General features: G+C 40.6%; 1 protein-coding gene across 9 annotated transcripts in view; it reads left to right on the forward strand.

Moving 5' to 3' along the window:
- The window catches only part of LOC311264099 (pleckstrin homology domain-containing family A member 7-like), a 145,547-nt gene that overhangs the window by 116,618 nt on the left and 13,663 nt on the right, over nt 1-15,266 (forward strand). For 4 of the 9 annotated variants that reach the window (XM_084364672.1, XM_084364679.1, XM_084364674.1 and 1 more), the window contains 8 exons: nt 4,047-4,228; nt 7,373-7,927; nt 8,738-9,293; nt 10,537-10,617; nt 11,165-11,407; nt 13,385-13,438; nt 13,775-13,858; nt 14,867-14,932. In XM_084364672.1, coding sequence (XP_084220798.1) covers nt 4,047-4,228; nt 7,373-7,927; nt 8,738-9,293; nt 10,537-10,617; nt 11,165-11,407; nt 13,385-13,438; nt 13,775-13,858; nt 14,867-14,932 — 1,821 coding nt within the window. The remainder of the gene's footprint in view (nt 1-4,046; nt 4,229-7,372; nt 7,928-8,737; nt 9,294-10,536; nt 10,618-11,164; nt 11,408-13,384; nt 13,439-13,774; nt 13,859-14,866; nt 14,933-15,266) is intronic. The other 5 variants (XM_084364673.1, XM_084364680.1, XM_084364675.1 and 2 more) reach the window with 4 other exon arrangements.

A 15,266-nucleotide genomic window follows, 5' to 3' on the forward strand; every position in this document is an offset into this window, starting at 1 on the left:
GTCGAGATTTTTGGGGTGTTTTTGGACACATCTCCTGTTCGTTTTTTGGATGAGTGGTTGCTAGCTAGTTTCCCTGCCTGTTTCCTGTCATCAAATGTGCCTAAAGACATCTCTATTCCTGACAGTGACAGGCCGACTGAGCACTGTGTGGTGCACATCTGTTGTTTTCATCTGGGTAGCCTTGTGTTAAAAGAGTCTGCACAATTTTCATTTAAACCAAACATCACTCCAGCTGATGCAGCTGATCAGACAGTCTTTAAGGAGACTTGGTCAGAATAAAAATCACTTCTAGTGTGTCGACCAACTGCTAAGACAGCAGACACACAGCCTGTCTCCAGTACTATAAAAAAAGATTTTAGAAACATAAGTACTACATGCATACAACATGGCCTCTGATGTTGAGTAGGATTGCCGCAGCATACCATGATATGAAAGTTGATGTTTATCATACTGTGTGCTTATACACAAAATTGAATTCTACCATATTATTGTTATCAGAAATGTATATTCCAGGTTTATATCAAGTTAAACAGCTGTCAGGACATAATATTTTGGAAATTATAAGAAAGCATTTGTTCAACTATGAAACTGTTCTGTTTTCATCACATTGAAACTGATAATAATAATGTGTAATACCGCGATATTTTCTGAGATGTTACTGTGTGGTGAAAATCTCATACTGTTGAAACACGAATGTCAGCTTAGCACTTGGCAGTATTCTTCAAATGCAACTGAAATTTCTGTTCTCTGCAGGAGTCTGTGAAATACTTTGGACTGTTTGACACTGGTCCATGTGTCCTGGAGGTTTTCAATGTCCTGGACAAATGGGACAAATTACGGTCAAATATTATCTGTGTTTATTAAGCTTACAAACAGTTTATGCTGTGCATCACCAACCCGAAGTTTATGTATTTGACAACCTGGAAATGTGACTTAACAATCAACTATGTCTTGTATCGGGCTCTCCATAGTTAATAGAATTGTGTTAAGAGTTAATTCCAGTTTCTTTGTAGATTAGGTGTAACATTTTTACTGTTCATGAAGACAATAGAATAACCTTAAATAATAAAGACCTTTGCTGAGGACATGATCAGCCTCTACTCACTTCCAGTGTTAGTGCATTCATGTACACGCCTGCCATACTACCTTCCAAGGTCATCTGGACTTCAAGTGAGTGGTGCAATCAACTCCCAGGTTTTAAAATATGTACCAGGATCAGGGTCAAGTAGATACTCAAGCATGGTGAGTAAGGAAATGATATTTTAAGTCGTTTCATTAGTGCACTGCAGCAGACACTGAGATGAGCTTGTTTTAGCAGTCAGACAGCAGTGATTTCAGAGGGGAGGTGACATATTAAGCTGTCGGGGACCCTGGGAGGGATGTAGGAATGGGAGTATTTATGTTTGTTTGTGTACATGTCTGCATCTGTCTGCTGGGGTTTATAGAGAGTTTATTGTAACAGAGATAAAACAGCAGGGGTGACAGTCTTTGTATTATTCATGGTATTGTTCAGAGTGTACATTTTACTGCACAAGTGGGTGTTTTGTATGTTTCTGGCTGTCATCACGCTGCAGACTAGAAGCCGAATTGTGGAGGAATCAAGAAGTTTCTGACAATATAAACTAGATAAAGAAATCACAGAGAAATTGTGTTGCAGCCATGGTGGGATCCCACCACAACACACCAAACACACTTATTATCCTGCATTCATTATTCAGTGAATGAATTAGGGTTGGGAGGATTTAGTGTTTAATTGTTTTTCATTTGCATGCATCTGTTGTTGAGTGGGTTCACTCGTTTGTCTTCAAGTCCCAACCAGCAAAACAGTGAATGAAGGAAGGACGGAAGGAAGGAAGGAAAGGGGAAAGTAGGACATTTATTGAGCTGTGCTCAATGGAGTGCAGCTCACTTTAAAGGGGCTTCTAATAACCCCATTTTCACAGCAAGGACATCTTTATCAAGGACACAAAACACTTAAAGTGCTATTAATTAAAAAACAGCTGTTAGTGATGTACTGTTCCTTGGATTTCTTGGCCAGGTCTTGTGCTTCATGGTGTGTTTCCTTATCCCTGTGGATAGCTAGCTAATTATAATATCAGTGACATCATGTTGAGATATTTTCAGCACAGCTAAAAACAAGTTCGTAGCAGGAACATTTTCTGACTGGGCGATATGAATTATCAAATAGTGAACGTCTTGATGTGAGCTTCTCATGGCTTCTCTCTGGACATGCACAGTTCAACAAACTTTCAGGCAGAAATCTATAGTAGATAGGAGAAGCAGAGATACCAACTGCTCTACTGATAGTAGTCTCAGTAGACCAAAATGCAGTGCAGCCAGAAACATGTTGATGTTTTTTTTAGAAAGGAACCGCTCTCATTTTCCTTTTGGTGGAATCCAACTCTCCTTCATTCCCGCAGTTACTGTGCTATTGTGAGTACAACCCTAATTCCAAAAATAGTTTGGATGCCGTGAAACACATAAAACAGAATATGCTAAATTGATAATCCTTTTTGACAAATGCTCAAATGAAAACTACAAAGACAAAAAAGTAAATGTTATATAACATCAGCATCATTGAGATTAAATACATCCTTATGTATGCAATTTTATGTTTATTGGCACCAGGAACACTTTCTAAAACGAATCTTTGTAAACACGGTTAATTTGCAAATGATTGCATTCTGTTTTTATGTATGTTTTGCACGGCGTCCCTACTTTTTGGGGTCTACCTATTTGAACAGACTGACATTTGGAATACAACTACTTCTCATTTGTTCTCTGGGTAATGAAGAAAATTACTGTTCAAAGAAGCTAGGCACTGAAAATAATCAGTTGAAGCTGCGTTGATTGATTTTCTGGCCACATCAGGGCAGCAGAACAAGCCCTAAACATAAAATGTAACTTTAATGGCAATCAGTAGAGCGCATACCTCCACCAAGGCCCAACAGTCCCCTTTATCCGCATCAAATTGTTCTCATTGATAGATACCAGCCATCTGAATAAAGCTGAAATTTTTCATCAAGATCATAAAAAAAATTGCAAAAATGCTGTCTTGCAATATTAAAGAAACGTAAGAAAAAAAATCCTGGATCCATCCCTTTATCCAGGTTTGCACCAAAATTGACTGGGGTCTATTCAAGGCCGAGACCCATCCTCCATCCAACTTTCATGGAAATCCTTCCTGTAGTTGTGTAATCCTGCTGACAAACCAACCAACCCACCAACAAACAGACATGGGTGAACACATAAGCTCCTTGGCGGAGGTAATATTTTAACCCAATAAAGTGGTAGTGAATAGCTGCTAAATACTCTGTTATATTCACCAGCTAGTCCCAGCTTCCCCATGATGAAATGGTGCAGATGTTCTCTTGACTGTCACACCCTGACAATAGCATATTAGATCACCTGACTAATAGCCTTTTCAGTGCGCATACAAAGAAATATCCATCTTAAGTTTGAGTATGCCTGTCATGAGCTCAGCACTTAAATCAAAGAGTACAATTACCTTGTCAGGGTGTGGAATCTAATTACGCATGCATTTCGCTGTGCTCACATTTCCATGTCAGACCACGGGAAATGATGTTCCTCCTTATTTGGCGAGATATATACTGCGAGATATACTGTTATATAAACTGAAAAATATAGCAAGCATGAATAAAAAGATGTTTTAAGTTACTGTATATGTTTGTAAACTGTTATTTGCCCTTTTATATGTTCTAAGTAGATATTTGAGCTGAAATAACAAGACGAAAACAGGTTTGTGAGGAGACTTGGGGGTTCTTTTGTCTGAACATTTTCTGTCCTCCATTGTACTGACAAATCTTTCCTGTCATTGGTTAAAAGTTGTGGCTTTGCTGCTGGTAACTGGCTGGCGTTTTTGTCTCCGTATTTCTATTGTGTGGTTTCCTTCATTGGCTCTCTCTGTATTGGCCGATGCTTGATGTTGTTTCTCTTGTTGGACAGCATGACATCTCTCTGTCTCTTTGACCAAAGTCTCTGTCTCTGACCTCAACACTGACCTAGCCTCTTGTCTCTTCCTATAGGCTAGCCACACTGGTATGCGCTCGTACATTTACAAGCAGAGCTCTGTGATTGGCTCGCAGGCGGAGCACACTGGGATGCGGACGTATTACTTCAGCGCTGACACCCAGGAGGACATGAACACCTGGCTGAGGGCCATGAACCAGGCCACACTGATGCAGAACCACATCGACACACTAATCAGGTAGGGCTACGCACACACACACACACACCCAAGCAGCTGCAGAATACCAGCAAAATACTTGTGAGGTACATGAGTATATGAGTGGATTCAGTCACAAAACATGTATGTACTTGATAAAAAAAGTTCCAGGTCATAACTTTTACATGTTCAACACATGATTTCTCCACCTTGTGCTTTCAGCTCCCCCTTGTGTTTTTTTGCCAGTATTTTGATTCCAACATTGCTTAAAACGAAAACTTTTGTCATCTTTTGTATTTTTCATTGAAATGAAAACTTATATAATGTCCCATCCCTAATTATGATTATACTTACACTCATGAATCACTAGTGTACTAAACAGGCCTGACTATAAAATACACATCCTGTATACACACAAGCTTACACATACCTATAACTTTAAAATTGGCATCTCCCATCAGTTCATCTTTGTACAGTGCTGTGGTAGTTTTGTACTACACTTCACGTGTTAATCAAGCAGGAGGACCTTTGCTTTGCATCTTCTTTTGGCATTGCATTGAACTTGCATGTGTTTGTTGGCTTTCTTGATTTATATTTAAGTACAACTCTGATTCCAAAAATGTTGGGACATTGTGTAAAACGTATTAACAACATCACTTGCAATCAAACTGTGTCTACCGACAACAGTTTTACAAAGTGCTCCTGAGCCCATGTAGTAATATCCTTGCTTTTGAATGACTTGAGGATGAGACTTTTGAGGATGCCCCTTTCTTACCCAATCATGATACTATCACCTGTTACCAATGAACCTAATTACCTGTAAAATTTTCCAAAGGGTGTTTCCAAAAGGTGTTTTCGGAGCATTCCTCAACTTTCCCAGTCTTCTGTTGCCCCTGTCCTGACTTATTTGAAATCTTGCTGGCATCAGATTCAGAGTAAGCATAAAGTCGATGAGGCAAAACAGTAAATATATTAGTGTTGTACTGTTTTAAATTGAGTATGTCAAAAGTATTAGCACATTCTGTGTTCTATAGGTTTAAGACAGCATCCGAACATTTTATGGACTTGAGTTTGTACTCATCTACACTTAAACACATTAAACAATAAAATGGTCAATCCTTGCAAGTGCAACCCATAGAACATAAAAATCTGCTAACAGATCGTGTGACATGATAGTATTTGTTCGTGTACTTTACAGTATGTTATAGCTATAGTTGTTATATCCTATAAACACATACAGTACATCCTAGAAAGTGGTGGCATTTGCTTGTCACTTTGTGACATAAATTACAGTGATTCCTGGAACAACATCCCACTCCGTCAGTCCTGGAGCTGTAACATCTGAGTGGAGTGTATATTTTTTTAATGTATTTTCTTGCTCTCAAAGAGGACATTCTGATGTTGTGAAATGCTGTTTTTGAAGAAGCAGTCGCTTACTCCATGTATTATTCATGTGTTGATGGGGGGAGGTAGCACAGATCAAAAATGTCCCATCCTTCACTGGCAGCCTCAGACACCCGCAGCTCGTACTCCTTCGTTTTATATTTTTTGTTTTTAGAAGGGGAATCCCAGAAGACTACACTAGTTGTTTATGATTAACCAAAGGGAAATCTAACTGGAAACAGCTTCCACTTGGATATTTTTTGAACCCCTTTTTACACCCCTTGTTTTAGTGTTTGAAAAAAATATAACGGTAGTATTATTATTTGCTGGCATTTTGCACTTCTTTTGCAAGAGTTTGGTTACTTTTACAATATGCAAAGTTATTGCTAGCAACACTACTCTTACATGTAAGCTAATAGATAATGCTTTCTTTGCCCATTTAACACAATCTAATGGGGACCTACCAATCATCATAGTGCTAATTTATATTAAATATATTCAGACCAGCCGGGGAAAGGGCATTTGGGTCCCTGAGGTTGTTTAATTCATTTAAAAATAAACTGGTCTACAGTTTGTTGAATTTCAGAGACCTGGCTGTTTCTCTTGCTTCTTCTCACACGGGATTTACTTAATGAGTTTAAAATGTAATTGTGGTTACAAGGCTTTGCTTGTCATCTGCCCTGCTTTAAAATGATCTGTTTGGTGTATTTAGCCCTCACGTCAAAGTTGGGGCTGAGGCTAAAAGTTTCTCATTTATGTGACAGTCATCTAGTTCACATTCAGTTCAGCACAACAGAACAAAGACTAAGACCTCTGAAATGGTGAAACACAATGTCCATGGGAAATCAGGGAAGTGATCAAATGAAACAGAATTGGTGCACATCAAGTAAAAGCCACTGAAGTCCTTTTTAGAGGTTTAAGGGGAAAAAAGTCATCTGTCAGGGTAACTGTTATAGTTAATTATCATCCACTTCTCTTTTGGCATTTGTTTATCCAAACATTCAAAGCAAGAGTTGAGTGCCAGACGGAGACATTACTGGAGACATAACCCAGAGAGCTCATTACTGTCGCTGTAAAAGGACACAACAGCATATAAACAAAATTAAATCCATCAAATCATCTTCATCATTGATTAAATCTTTTTTATTGAAACCAAATAATAATTAAAATACATTTAGAGCAATGAAATGCAATAATGGTTAAGGGTATTGATCACACAAAGTCTTTCATTTACAGACATTTTATTCAGGCCATTAATTCAATTACTCGGTTTGTCCCATTCACTAAATCAACAGACTCAGCAGACAAATATCCCAATTTGTGAAACTGTGTGAGAATTTTAAAGGGGCAGTATGTAGTTTTGGAGAACACATTTAAACACAGAATTTTAATATTTACAATATTGATGAGGTAATAATACAAACTCAGATAGATATTTTTTCCATTACTGAATAAACAAGCTGTTCTCAGAGGAAAATAGGTTCCCAAGAACACTGTTTGAAGCTAGAAAGGTGGCAAGGTCTGCCAAATACAAACAAGTAAAACAAAATGTGTGTTACAATTGTGTTGTCCTTTAAGGTCAGTTTGTTTATTCAGTTTATTCAGTCATGCAAACAAAGACAGTTTGTTTATTTAGTTTGTTTAGGCATAAAAAAAAATCAGTCAATGAAGATATAGAATATCTTCCCCAAAACTACGTAGTGTACCTTTCAGTTCAAGGGAGAAACAGATTGATTATCCTTTTATATTAGTTTGGGGGCCAACATTCATCCAGGCTTTTCATGTAATCTCTACTCTCTGCAGACCATCTGACAAGTTAGATAAGCTCAACATGTTGCAGCAGCATGCAGTCCCACAGACAAACCACATAAACCACCACAAGCCCAAGACCCCAGACTCTGAGACCACAAGACCCATCATCCACGAGGTTCTCCTGGAGCCCATACACCGTGACGTAGACGAACGCTGCAGCTTCCACAAAGAATCTCCTGCCACCACCATGTTGGATCTCCCCATAGGAAGTACGACCCTGGAAATGGACACACACACATCCCTCCCCTCCAACCCTGCACCCTCTGCCCTCCCACAGTTAGACCACATGTCGGCCTCGGCGCCCGTGTCCAGGGTTCCATCTCGGGCACCTTCACGAGCCGCCTCTACACTGCCCTCCAGCGTTTGCACGCGGAACGGCCTCGTCTCCACACCCAGCCCCATCCTGGAGCCCAACGGGATCGCAGCAGGGACATACCAGAGGGCCCCAGCGCCGCCCCCTGCTGACACACACAAGCAGGTGCAGAGGAGGAGTACTCTGGAGCAAGTGGAGCAGTGGGTTCAAGTGCAGAAGGCTGAACACAAAGGGTAGGTCAATGTCACATGTAATCTATCATGAAAAAAAAGATTATTACTTATTGTTTTATTTTATAGAATTGCACATGATCATAAACATATCATTAAAACATCTTTATGTATTTTATGTTAAACATTAAGTTTTGTAGTCTGATTTTAAACCAGCTATGCAGCATACAGACAGGGTAGATGGACACCACATCAGGTCAACTAAATAAAAGAAAAATCCTTGTTTAATAAGTTATTGACCGCTCCAGTGTGTACTGTATCAGTACAGTTTAGAGTTCCCTCTAGTGCAATGTTTAGTTTGTGAACTCTGATTCAAATATATGTAGGACTCAAGGATGTGCAAAGGAAATCATTTTACGATTATTTTAACAGGAATTGCGATTGCGACATCAGTCAGGATTTTAGTCTTTGGTAATTTTTGCATTCTTTTTAGTCAAAAATATATAAAAATGATTATATTATTTTTGCTAGGGTCTGTACCAAACAAGCATGTTCCCTTAACCGATGTTTGGAGAATAAAGTTTTTAAGCCAGAGCATTTCTGTAGCACCACAATACTACATTTACACCGCGCTTCATTTGTGACATATTTTATCAAAATTGCAGCTCCTGCACTTTGGACATCACACTTTGCTGTTTTGGGATTTCAATAATAGTTTCATTAGTTGTTGTTTAGAAAGAAATTGAATGTATAGTATAATCTGCTTGTTTTCTTATTCAATCATTAAATATAAGGTAAGATCAGATGAATCTTATATAGATATGACGTGTCTTCGCTGCAGTAAAAACATCCTTTTGTGTTCCCATTCCACAGCCCGCCTTCCAGAGAGAACACCCTCCCTCGTCGCACACCACCAACCCAGCACAAGTTCACAACGATGGATGCATATCAGACCCTGCCAAGAACTCCTCGTCAGAGCCCCCCAACCGGCCGACTTGGCGAGTACAAGTATGCCCAGGACCGCCTCAGCCACTTTCGCCTCACCCCTGAGCAGGTTGGCCCAGGGTCCAACACCGTCTGGCAGCTGTACGAGTGGCAGCAGCGCCATCAGTTCCGTCATGGCAGCCCCACGGCGCCTCTCTACACCCCTGCCCCGGAGTACCCATTCGGCCCTCGCCCTCCATCCACTGTGCCTCCTTCCTCTTCAGCACCCAGGTCTGAAGGGCCACCCCGCTGTGTGTCGGTACCACCTTCATCTGCAGACATCCCTCCACCCGGGCCCCCACCTGGCAGCAGCAGGACCCTGTCGCCCACACGGAGGCCACACACGCCAGCTGAACGTGTGACAGTCAGGCCTGTGGGCGATAGGTCAGTGGTCGACATCCCCTTCGTTGTTTCCCCCCGCAGGACCAAATCTCAGCTGCTCAAGGTAAAATAAGGTCTGACAGAAGCAGAACCATAATTTCACGTTTGTTGCAAACAACACAAACTGCAACCTATAATTGTATTTTATTGGGTAATGTTGTAATGCAGTGTGAGTTTTACTATGCACGCTTAGTCTGTAAGGCTTCATACCAGAGGGATAAGAGATGAAAAAGATCTTACTGGACTTACTGTGCAAAGAAAAGTTTCCATACACATTTCTACTATTTCACTGGGCAAATTAAACATTTCTCAATCAAGGGAATTTCAGACAGTTATCTAACACTGTTATTCAAGGTGATTTAAAGTTACAGTAAACCACATTTTGACAGTAGCTCCGCAGACCTCAATCAAATGATAAATATTCGAGTGTCCCCAGAATATACAAGTAATAATACAAGAAATTAGTTTAAGACAAACGTAGACAGATGACAGATTTAATGTCATATGGATGACAACAGATTATTTCCTGTTGTCACTGTATAGATTGCATGAAACTGACTCCATGCTGCCTGTTGTTTGTGCTCATCGAAAGATTGGACCATTAATGTTTTTTTTTTCCCACTGTCAAGTGCAACATATTAAATAGAACAGTTTCTCATCCAGAACAATGTCAGTCATCTTGACAGTGGGGGGCTGATGTTACTACTGTGCTCTACTGAACAGGATAATTGTTTTAGTGCCTTGGGGTACAATGGCAGACATATCCTGAAGGCACTGAGACTGTTAAATTACCTCAACTGTGTCAGCAATCAGTCAAAAAGAAACTATTAACTCTAAACTATATTGGGACTGTATATATATATAATTATTACTTTATACTGAATGATAGATATATTGTATGTGTGGATGAATACATTTGTCACATTAATGCAAACTGATAAAAATGAGCAACTCCATCAGTATTTACTTATCGCTTTTGTAACACAAATATGTAAATTCACTCTCCCACAACCACAAGCAGTTTCATTTTGCCAAGTGATAAGAAAGAATACACTACATGCACTTTGTTATCAAGCTCATTTAAATATTTTATCCTCTGAAACAAAAATTGTAGCCTGTGGTGATATGAAACTTTCCATTTCATGTCGCGATAGCAGATTTTTCACAATTTTTTTTTATTTTGTAAGGTGGGACCGTCTTTACTCTGTAATTGCTCCAAACACATGTTTATTTTAAACATGTTTACTTTAAACATGTGTTTACACTGCAAACAGTGTATATAAAATGTGTTCATTGTGTGTTGTCAGGCTGCTACTGTTGACAGACGGTCAATGCCATCTGGTTACATCACGCACACAGTCAGTGCACCCAGCCTGCATGGCAAAACGGTATGTCTTTTAATGAAAACATAAAATATACTACTGTGTATTGCAAATATTGATATTTTAAAAAACATAACATTAGGGCATGGATTTAATCATATAATCTGAAGGCTTAAGAGGCCGATATTGAAAGTGATGTACAATTCTCTCTCACAGTCTGCTTCCAGTCAAGTATCATGTTTCTTACAATGTGTTCTCCTCGCCAGACACTTAAGAAATCAGTCACCAGAAGTGCATTCATTCTGCGCTACAACAAAATATTGACCAAATCTTGATTAGCCTTTTGTTGGCATGAGCCATTTGGCTGTAGCGGAACCTTTGGAAGACATTTCCTGTCATGAATAGTGTGTTGCTGTGAGCCCTGCCTTTTGTTTCAACACCATTAATACTCCTAAATTTAACTGCTGTTCTGCTTGTTCTATTTGTCCATCAGCCAAAGTGGCCACTAGCACTGTGAATGCAAGGCTACTTTTTTAAAAAACATTAGAAGTTTCACTGAAGTTTGGTATGGTCAGTTTTGATGCCAGATGTAATGTCCTGTGGTGCCTGACAGCCCGAGGAGCTCACCCTGTTCCTCATTCAGCTGCGCCGGCATCGGGCCAAGATGGCCACCGCACGTCAGCACACGTTAGCCCAGCTGCAGCGGCTCAACGGTCCCAACGAGCTGAACCCCCACAACCACCTCCTCACTTCTACCAACACTAGCAACAGCCCCCTCCTCAGCTCCGTCCCTTCACCTGTGTCCCAACTCGGACATGTGGGTCTCTCAGCTCCCCTGGGCTCTTTCAACACCCAGGTGGGGGCCCCCCCGCGGCACGCCTGTCTGTCCACCCCTCATTTTACCATGGGCTGGTAGAGGTTGCCACTAAACATATTGCAGGGCTGCATTAGGCCTAAATCAGATTTACTTTTTGTTATTTTAATTTGTATTATCAATTTTCATTTCCTCATTCAGAAATGTAAATGTTTTTGTACATTATTCATGACTCTTTGGATGCCATTGTCTGTTTGTCTGTCTGTCAATTGTCCGTCCTTCACTTTGGTCTAGAGTGAAATATCTCAGCAACTATTTGAATGACTTTCTATGATGATTTATAAAGACATTCCCCATTCCCAGGTGATGGATTTTCATTCATCCAACACTTTGATTTTGTTTTATATTACATTTGCGGTGAGTTATCCTAGTCATTAAACCTCCTGTTACTTTCTCTCGTGCCAATGCCAGGTCAGGTTGTCATGTCGACAGAGCAGGAGATAGGAGATATTTCAAAATATGCTGTATGTGACTTTTTTATACGTAACCATGTCCAATTTGAGATCCTGATCATTCAGCAACCATAGACTAGGTGCCTGATGATCTCAGATTAGGAACTTAGAATAGAATAGAAACTTGTGTAAATTGAATATATATGAATATTGGACGAGAATTAAAAACAGCCTTAGTGTCAAACTTTTTCTGAAAAATTCTTTAAATCAGTCACTCCAGATAGCAAAATTGTACCAGAGACATTCATCTGGCTCTCTTACCGTGTGGAATGATGGCACTTGATGATGACTTATGATCAAATCCATCCCACCAGAATATAAATGAACTGTGGTCCAGATTTGGGCCAGTTCCGGTTTATTCGGTTTGCTCTTAGCTGACATGTGGCTGCTTGTGGTTCCGATCTGGCAAACAGAAGTGTCCTCATTCCACACGGTATGTGGGCCGGATCAACCTGTCTGGTGTGGGCCAACAGTTTTGCTATCTGGGATCCATTATGGCTCTGATGATGTTTGAAAAGGGAGACAGGGAAAGCAAAATAAAGCACTGGAATCACTGCATGTAATTAGCAGTGTCTAATTACATGATTGATTACTGATTTACCAAGTGTCATGGTAAATCAGCTTCCTGAATAAAACAGTCTTCTTCTGTGATGATATCCAGCTGTTCAGGTCCAAGCCACGAAGACATCCACATCTAGACACACTCTTAGGCCAAACCTCTAACTCCAGGTTGATCCTGTACTTGGTTGTCCCCAACTGTAAATATACTGTATATCTAAATGTGAAAAAAGACTAACCAAAACAAACAAAGTTATAACAGCGGCAGCATCAGTCAACTCTCACTATGTCAGTGGCAACCTCTACCCAACAGCTCTTGTGCTCTCGTGGTGTGACGTCAGGCATGGTTAATCTGTGAACGATGGCCTTGCAGCCGTCATAGATCCATCTGCCTCCTTTTCCATGTGCTGTTCTTGGCTGGTCAGTTTTCATATCGTGCTTCTAGTGACACTATCCATAGCATGTTGTGCTGCTAACTTTTCAACGTCCACAAAGCCATCCCATGCTTTGGCTAATCGTCTGGCTGTGGATGTGTTGGACAGTTTGGTCTTCTGATTCGTGAATCTGTCATTTCCGGCCGTACCTCAACCGTCTGTTGAGTGATATGAGCTGAATTAAAACTGAATTAAAGCTGAATTCAGCGATGTTTCAAGATCTGCAGCTTTTGATGGATCTGGTCTGTGCTGGTGTGTTGTTTGCTGCAGTAGGATCGTCTCTGAGAAGATAAATGAATGACTTTTACTGTATGTGTGAGTGTGTCAGTTGTGATGCATGTTGGTACACACACATAACAGCAATTCGCACTTCATACTCGACACATACATGTAACTACATCCCACTAATGAACTGTCAGTGGAGCTTTGTCAGGTTCAGGTGACCCTGATTGTGAATTATTGAATTCCTGTTGACACAAATCAATAATCCACACTCACATGTTTTCACTCTGTAGGCTGATGACACCTATATACAGCTGAAGAAGGACTTGGAGTATCTGGACCTAAAGGTGAGATATGCACAGAGTTTATCCCCCGATCTCATTTGTCATTTTAACTTCTGCTTGAATTCAAGTGTTCTGTTTCTGCTGTGCCTTTTCTGATTTGAACTGTCTCTAGCTCAAACTAACACACTGGGTGTTTCCTACTGACAACCACTTCTAACACTCGGGCCCAACTGTTGAGCCGAAACATTAGACTGCACACTTCAGTAGAGTTGTTTTGGCATCTTTGTGAGACAAGATATCCCCATTAGACTCTGAAATGTGTGGTTTTAGAAGCATCTCACGAAAGCAGCCGCCATTTTGTGACTGCGGCTCTGTGTCTTTTGTGATTTTGACTCCCAGATCAGAGCTCTAGAGCCCCTGATCCTCGCAGTTCACAGTTTACTACTGCACTGCACTGCTGGGCCTCTCAGGCCTCTAATGAACGTAAGCTGTATGTATGTGTGTGTGTGTGTGTGTGTATCTGTATCCAGTATGTACTATACAAAGAGATCTAATGTTGTATGTAGCGTGTCTGTGCATTTATGCTCGTGCATGTGTTCAGAGTAGGGATGCATGTGTGTAGTCTGTATGTGAGTGTGTGTGTTTAGAGAGTCTTTGTTCTAGAAAGACCATCCCATTGCTTACAGCACCGCATTCACGGCTTGAATGGCATCAAATGTCTTATCTCCATGTGACCTTTGAGCTGTCCACCCCCTCTCCCATGTGGTGATGGTGACAATGCTGCTGAAAAGTGGGCATGGGATGGCTCGGCAGTGCATGTGTTGTTGGCTGTGGCTGTGGCCCGGTGGTTGAAAAGCCAGCTGCTTCTACCATCGTCTCTGAAACGCTGCACCTCCTTGACAATAACACAGGACTCAGCTGTGTCATGTCTCTACTTATTTCCAAAAAGGAGTACATGTACTCCTAAACTAATCATTTCCAAACCGGTAAAGAGCTGTCATCAGTGAAATTTTGTGATTATATCATTGTTAGAATTGCACATGTGCTCTGTTTTAATGTTTTTCAAACTAGAAGAGCGTTTTAACCCTGAACCCTGTCAGTAACCCCAGTTAATTTCAGTTAGCGCCTGAACTCAGGCAGTCCAGGGTGTGTTCCTAAAACTCATATTTTCCTGTTCTCAAAAAAACACTGCTTTTCTTTTTTACACAGTTTTTATTGATAAGTCAGTTTGTGCAGGGCTTCAAAGTGTCCATAGCCATTGTGTTCTCCATGGCAAGAGCTGATTTTGTGTGCCAAAACTCACTCACATTGTCATGTACATGAGGCCAAGAGAATGTGTCACAGATAGTCTGTCTCAGCCTCGTGATACTGTAGTTTGTAGCTGGTCTCTGTGTTCTGTAGCTCCTTTATTTCTGCGTCATTGTATCACAGGTCAGTCTCTGTACTTTGCCGAACAACTAATAATTGGAAATGTTTATTTTGCATTTCTAGGTAGCTGGAAGTCAGACACTGAAGGACTCAGGGAAACCTGTGAAGGTTGCAGAAAGTGATGTGGATGTAAGTACAAGCTTAAAGGATGACTTCACCAATTTTACACATTAAAGTGTGTTTGCAGGTCTTGGGGAGTACACTGTTCATGTTGAAAAAAATAGTATAAAGCCTTTTGTGGCTCCAGAGGAAGCTGCACGTAATCTGATAAATTGCCTCCAGTAATGTCACTCGATGGCTGATGCACTGTGGGTGCCATGTGTTGAAAAGCAGTCCACTGCTCTAGCATTGCACTCCTGCAACACTGTTGGACTCATTTTGGAAAGAAAAAAAAAAGATATCGGATGTTATTTTTTGTATTATTATTGAGATCACTGGAGGCAGTTTATCAGATTACATGCAG

Source organism: Pagrus pagrus (genome assembly GCF_965226575.1).
Source record: "Pagrus pagrus genome assembly, chromosome: 10".
In the NCBI taxonomy this organism is placed as follows: Eukaryota; Metazoa; Chordata; class Actinopteri; order Spariformes; family Sparidae; genus Pagrus; species Pagrus pagrus.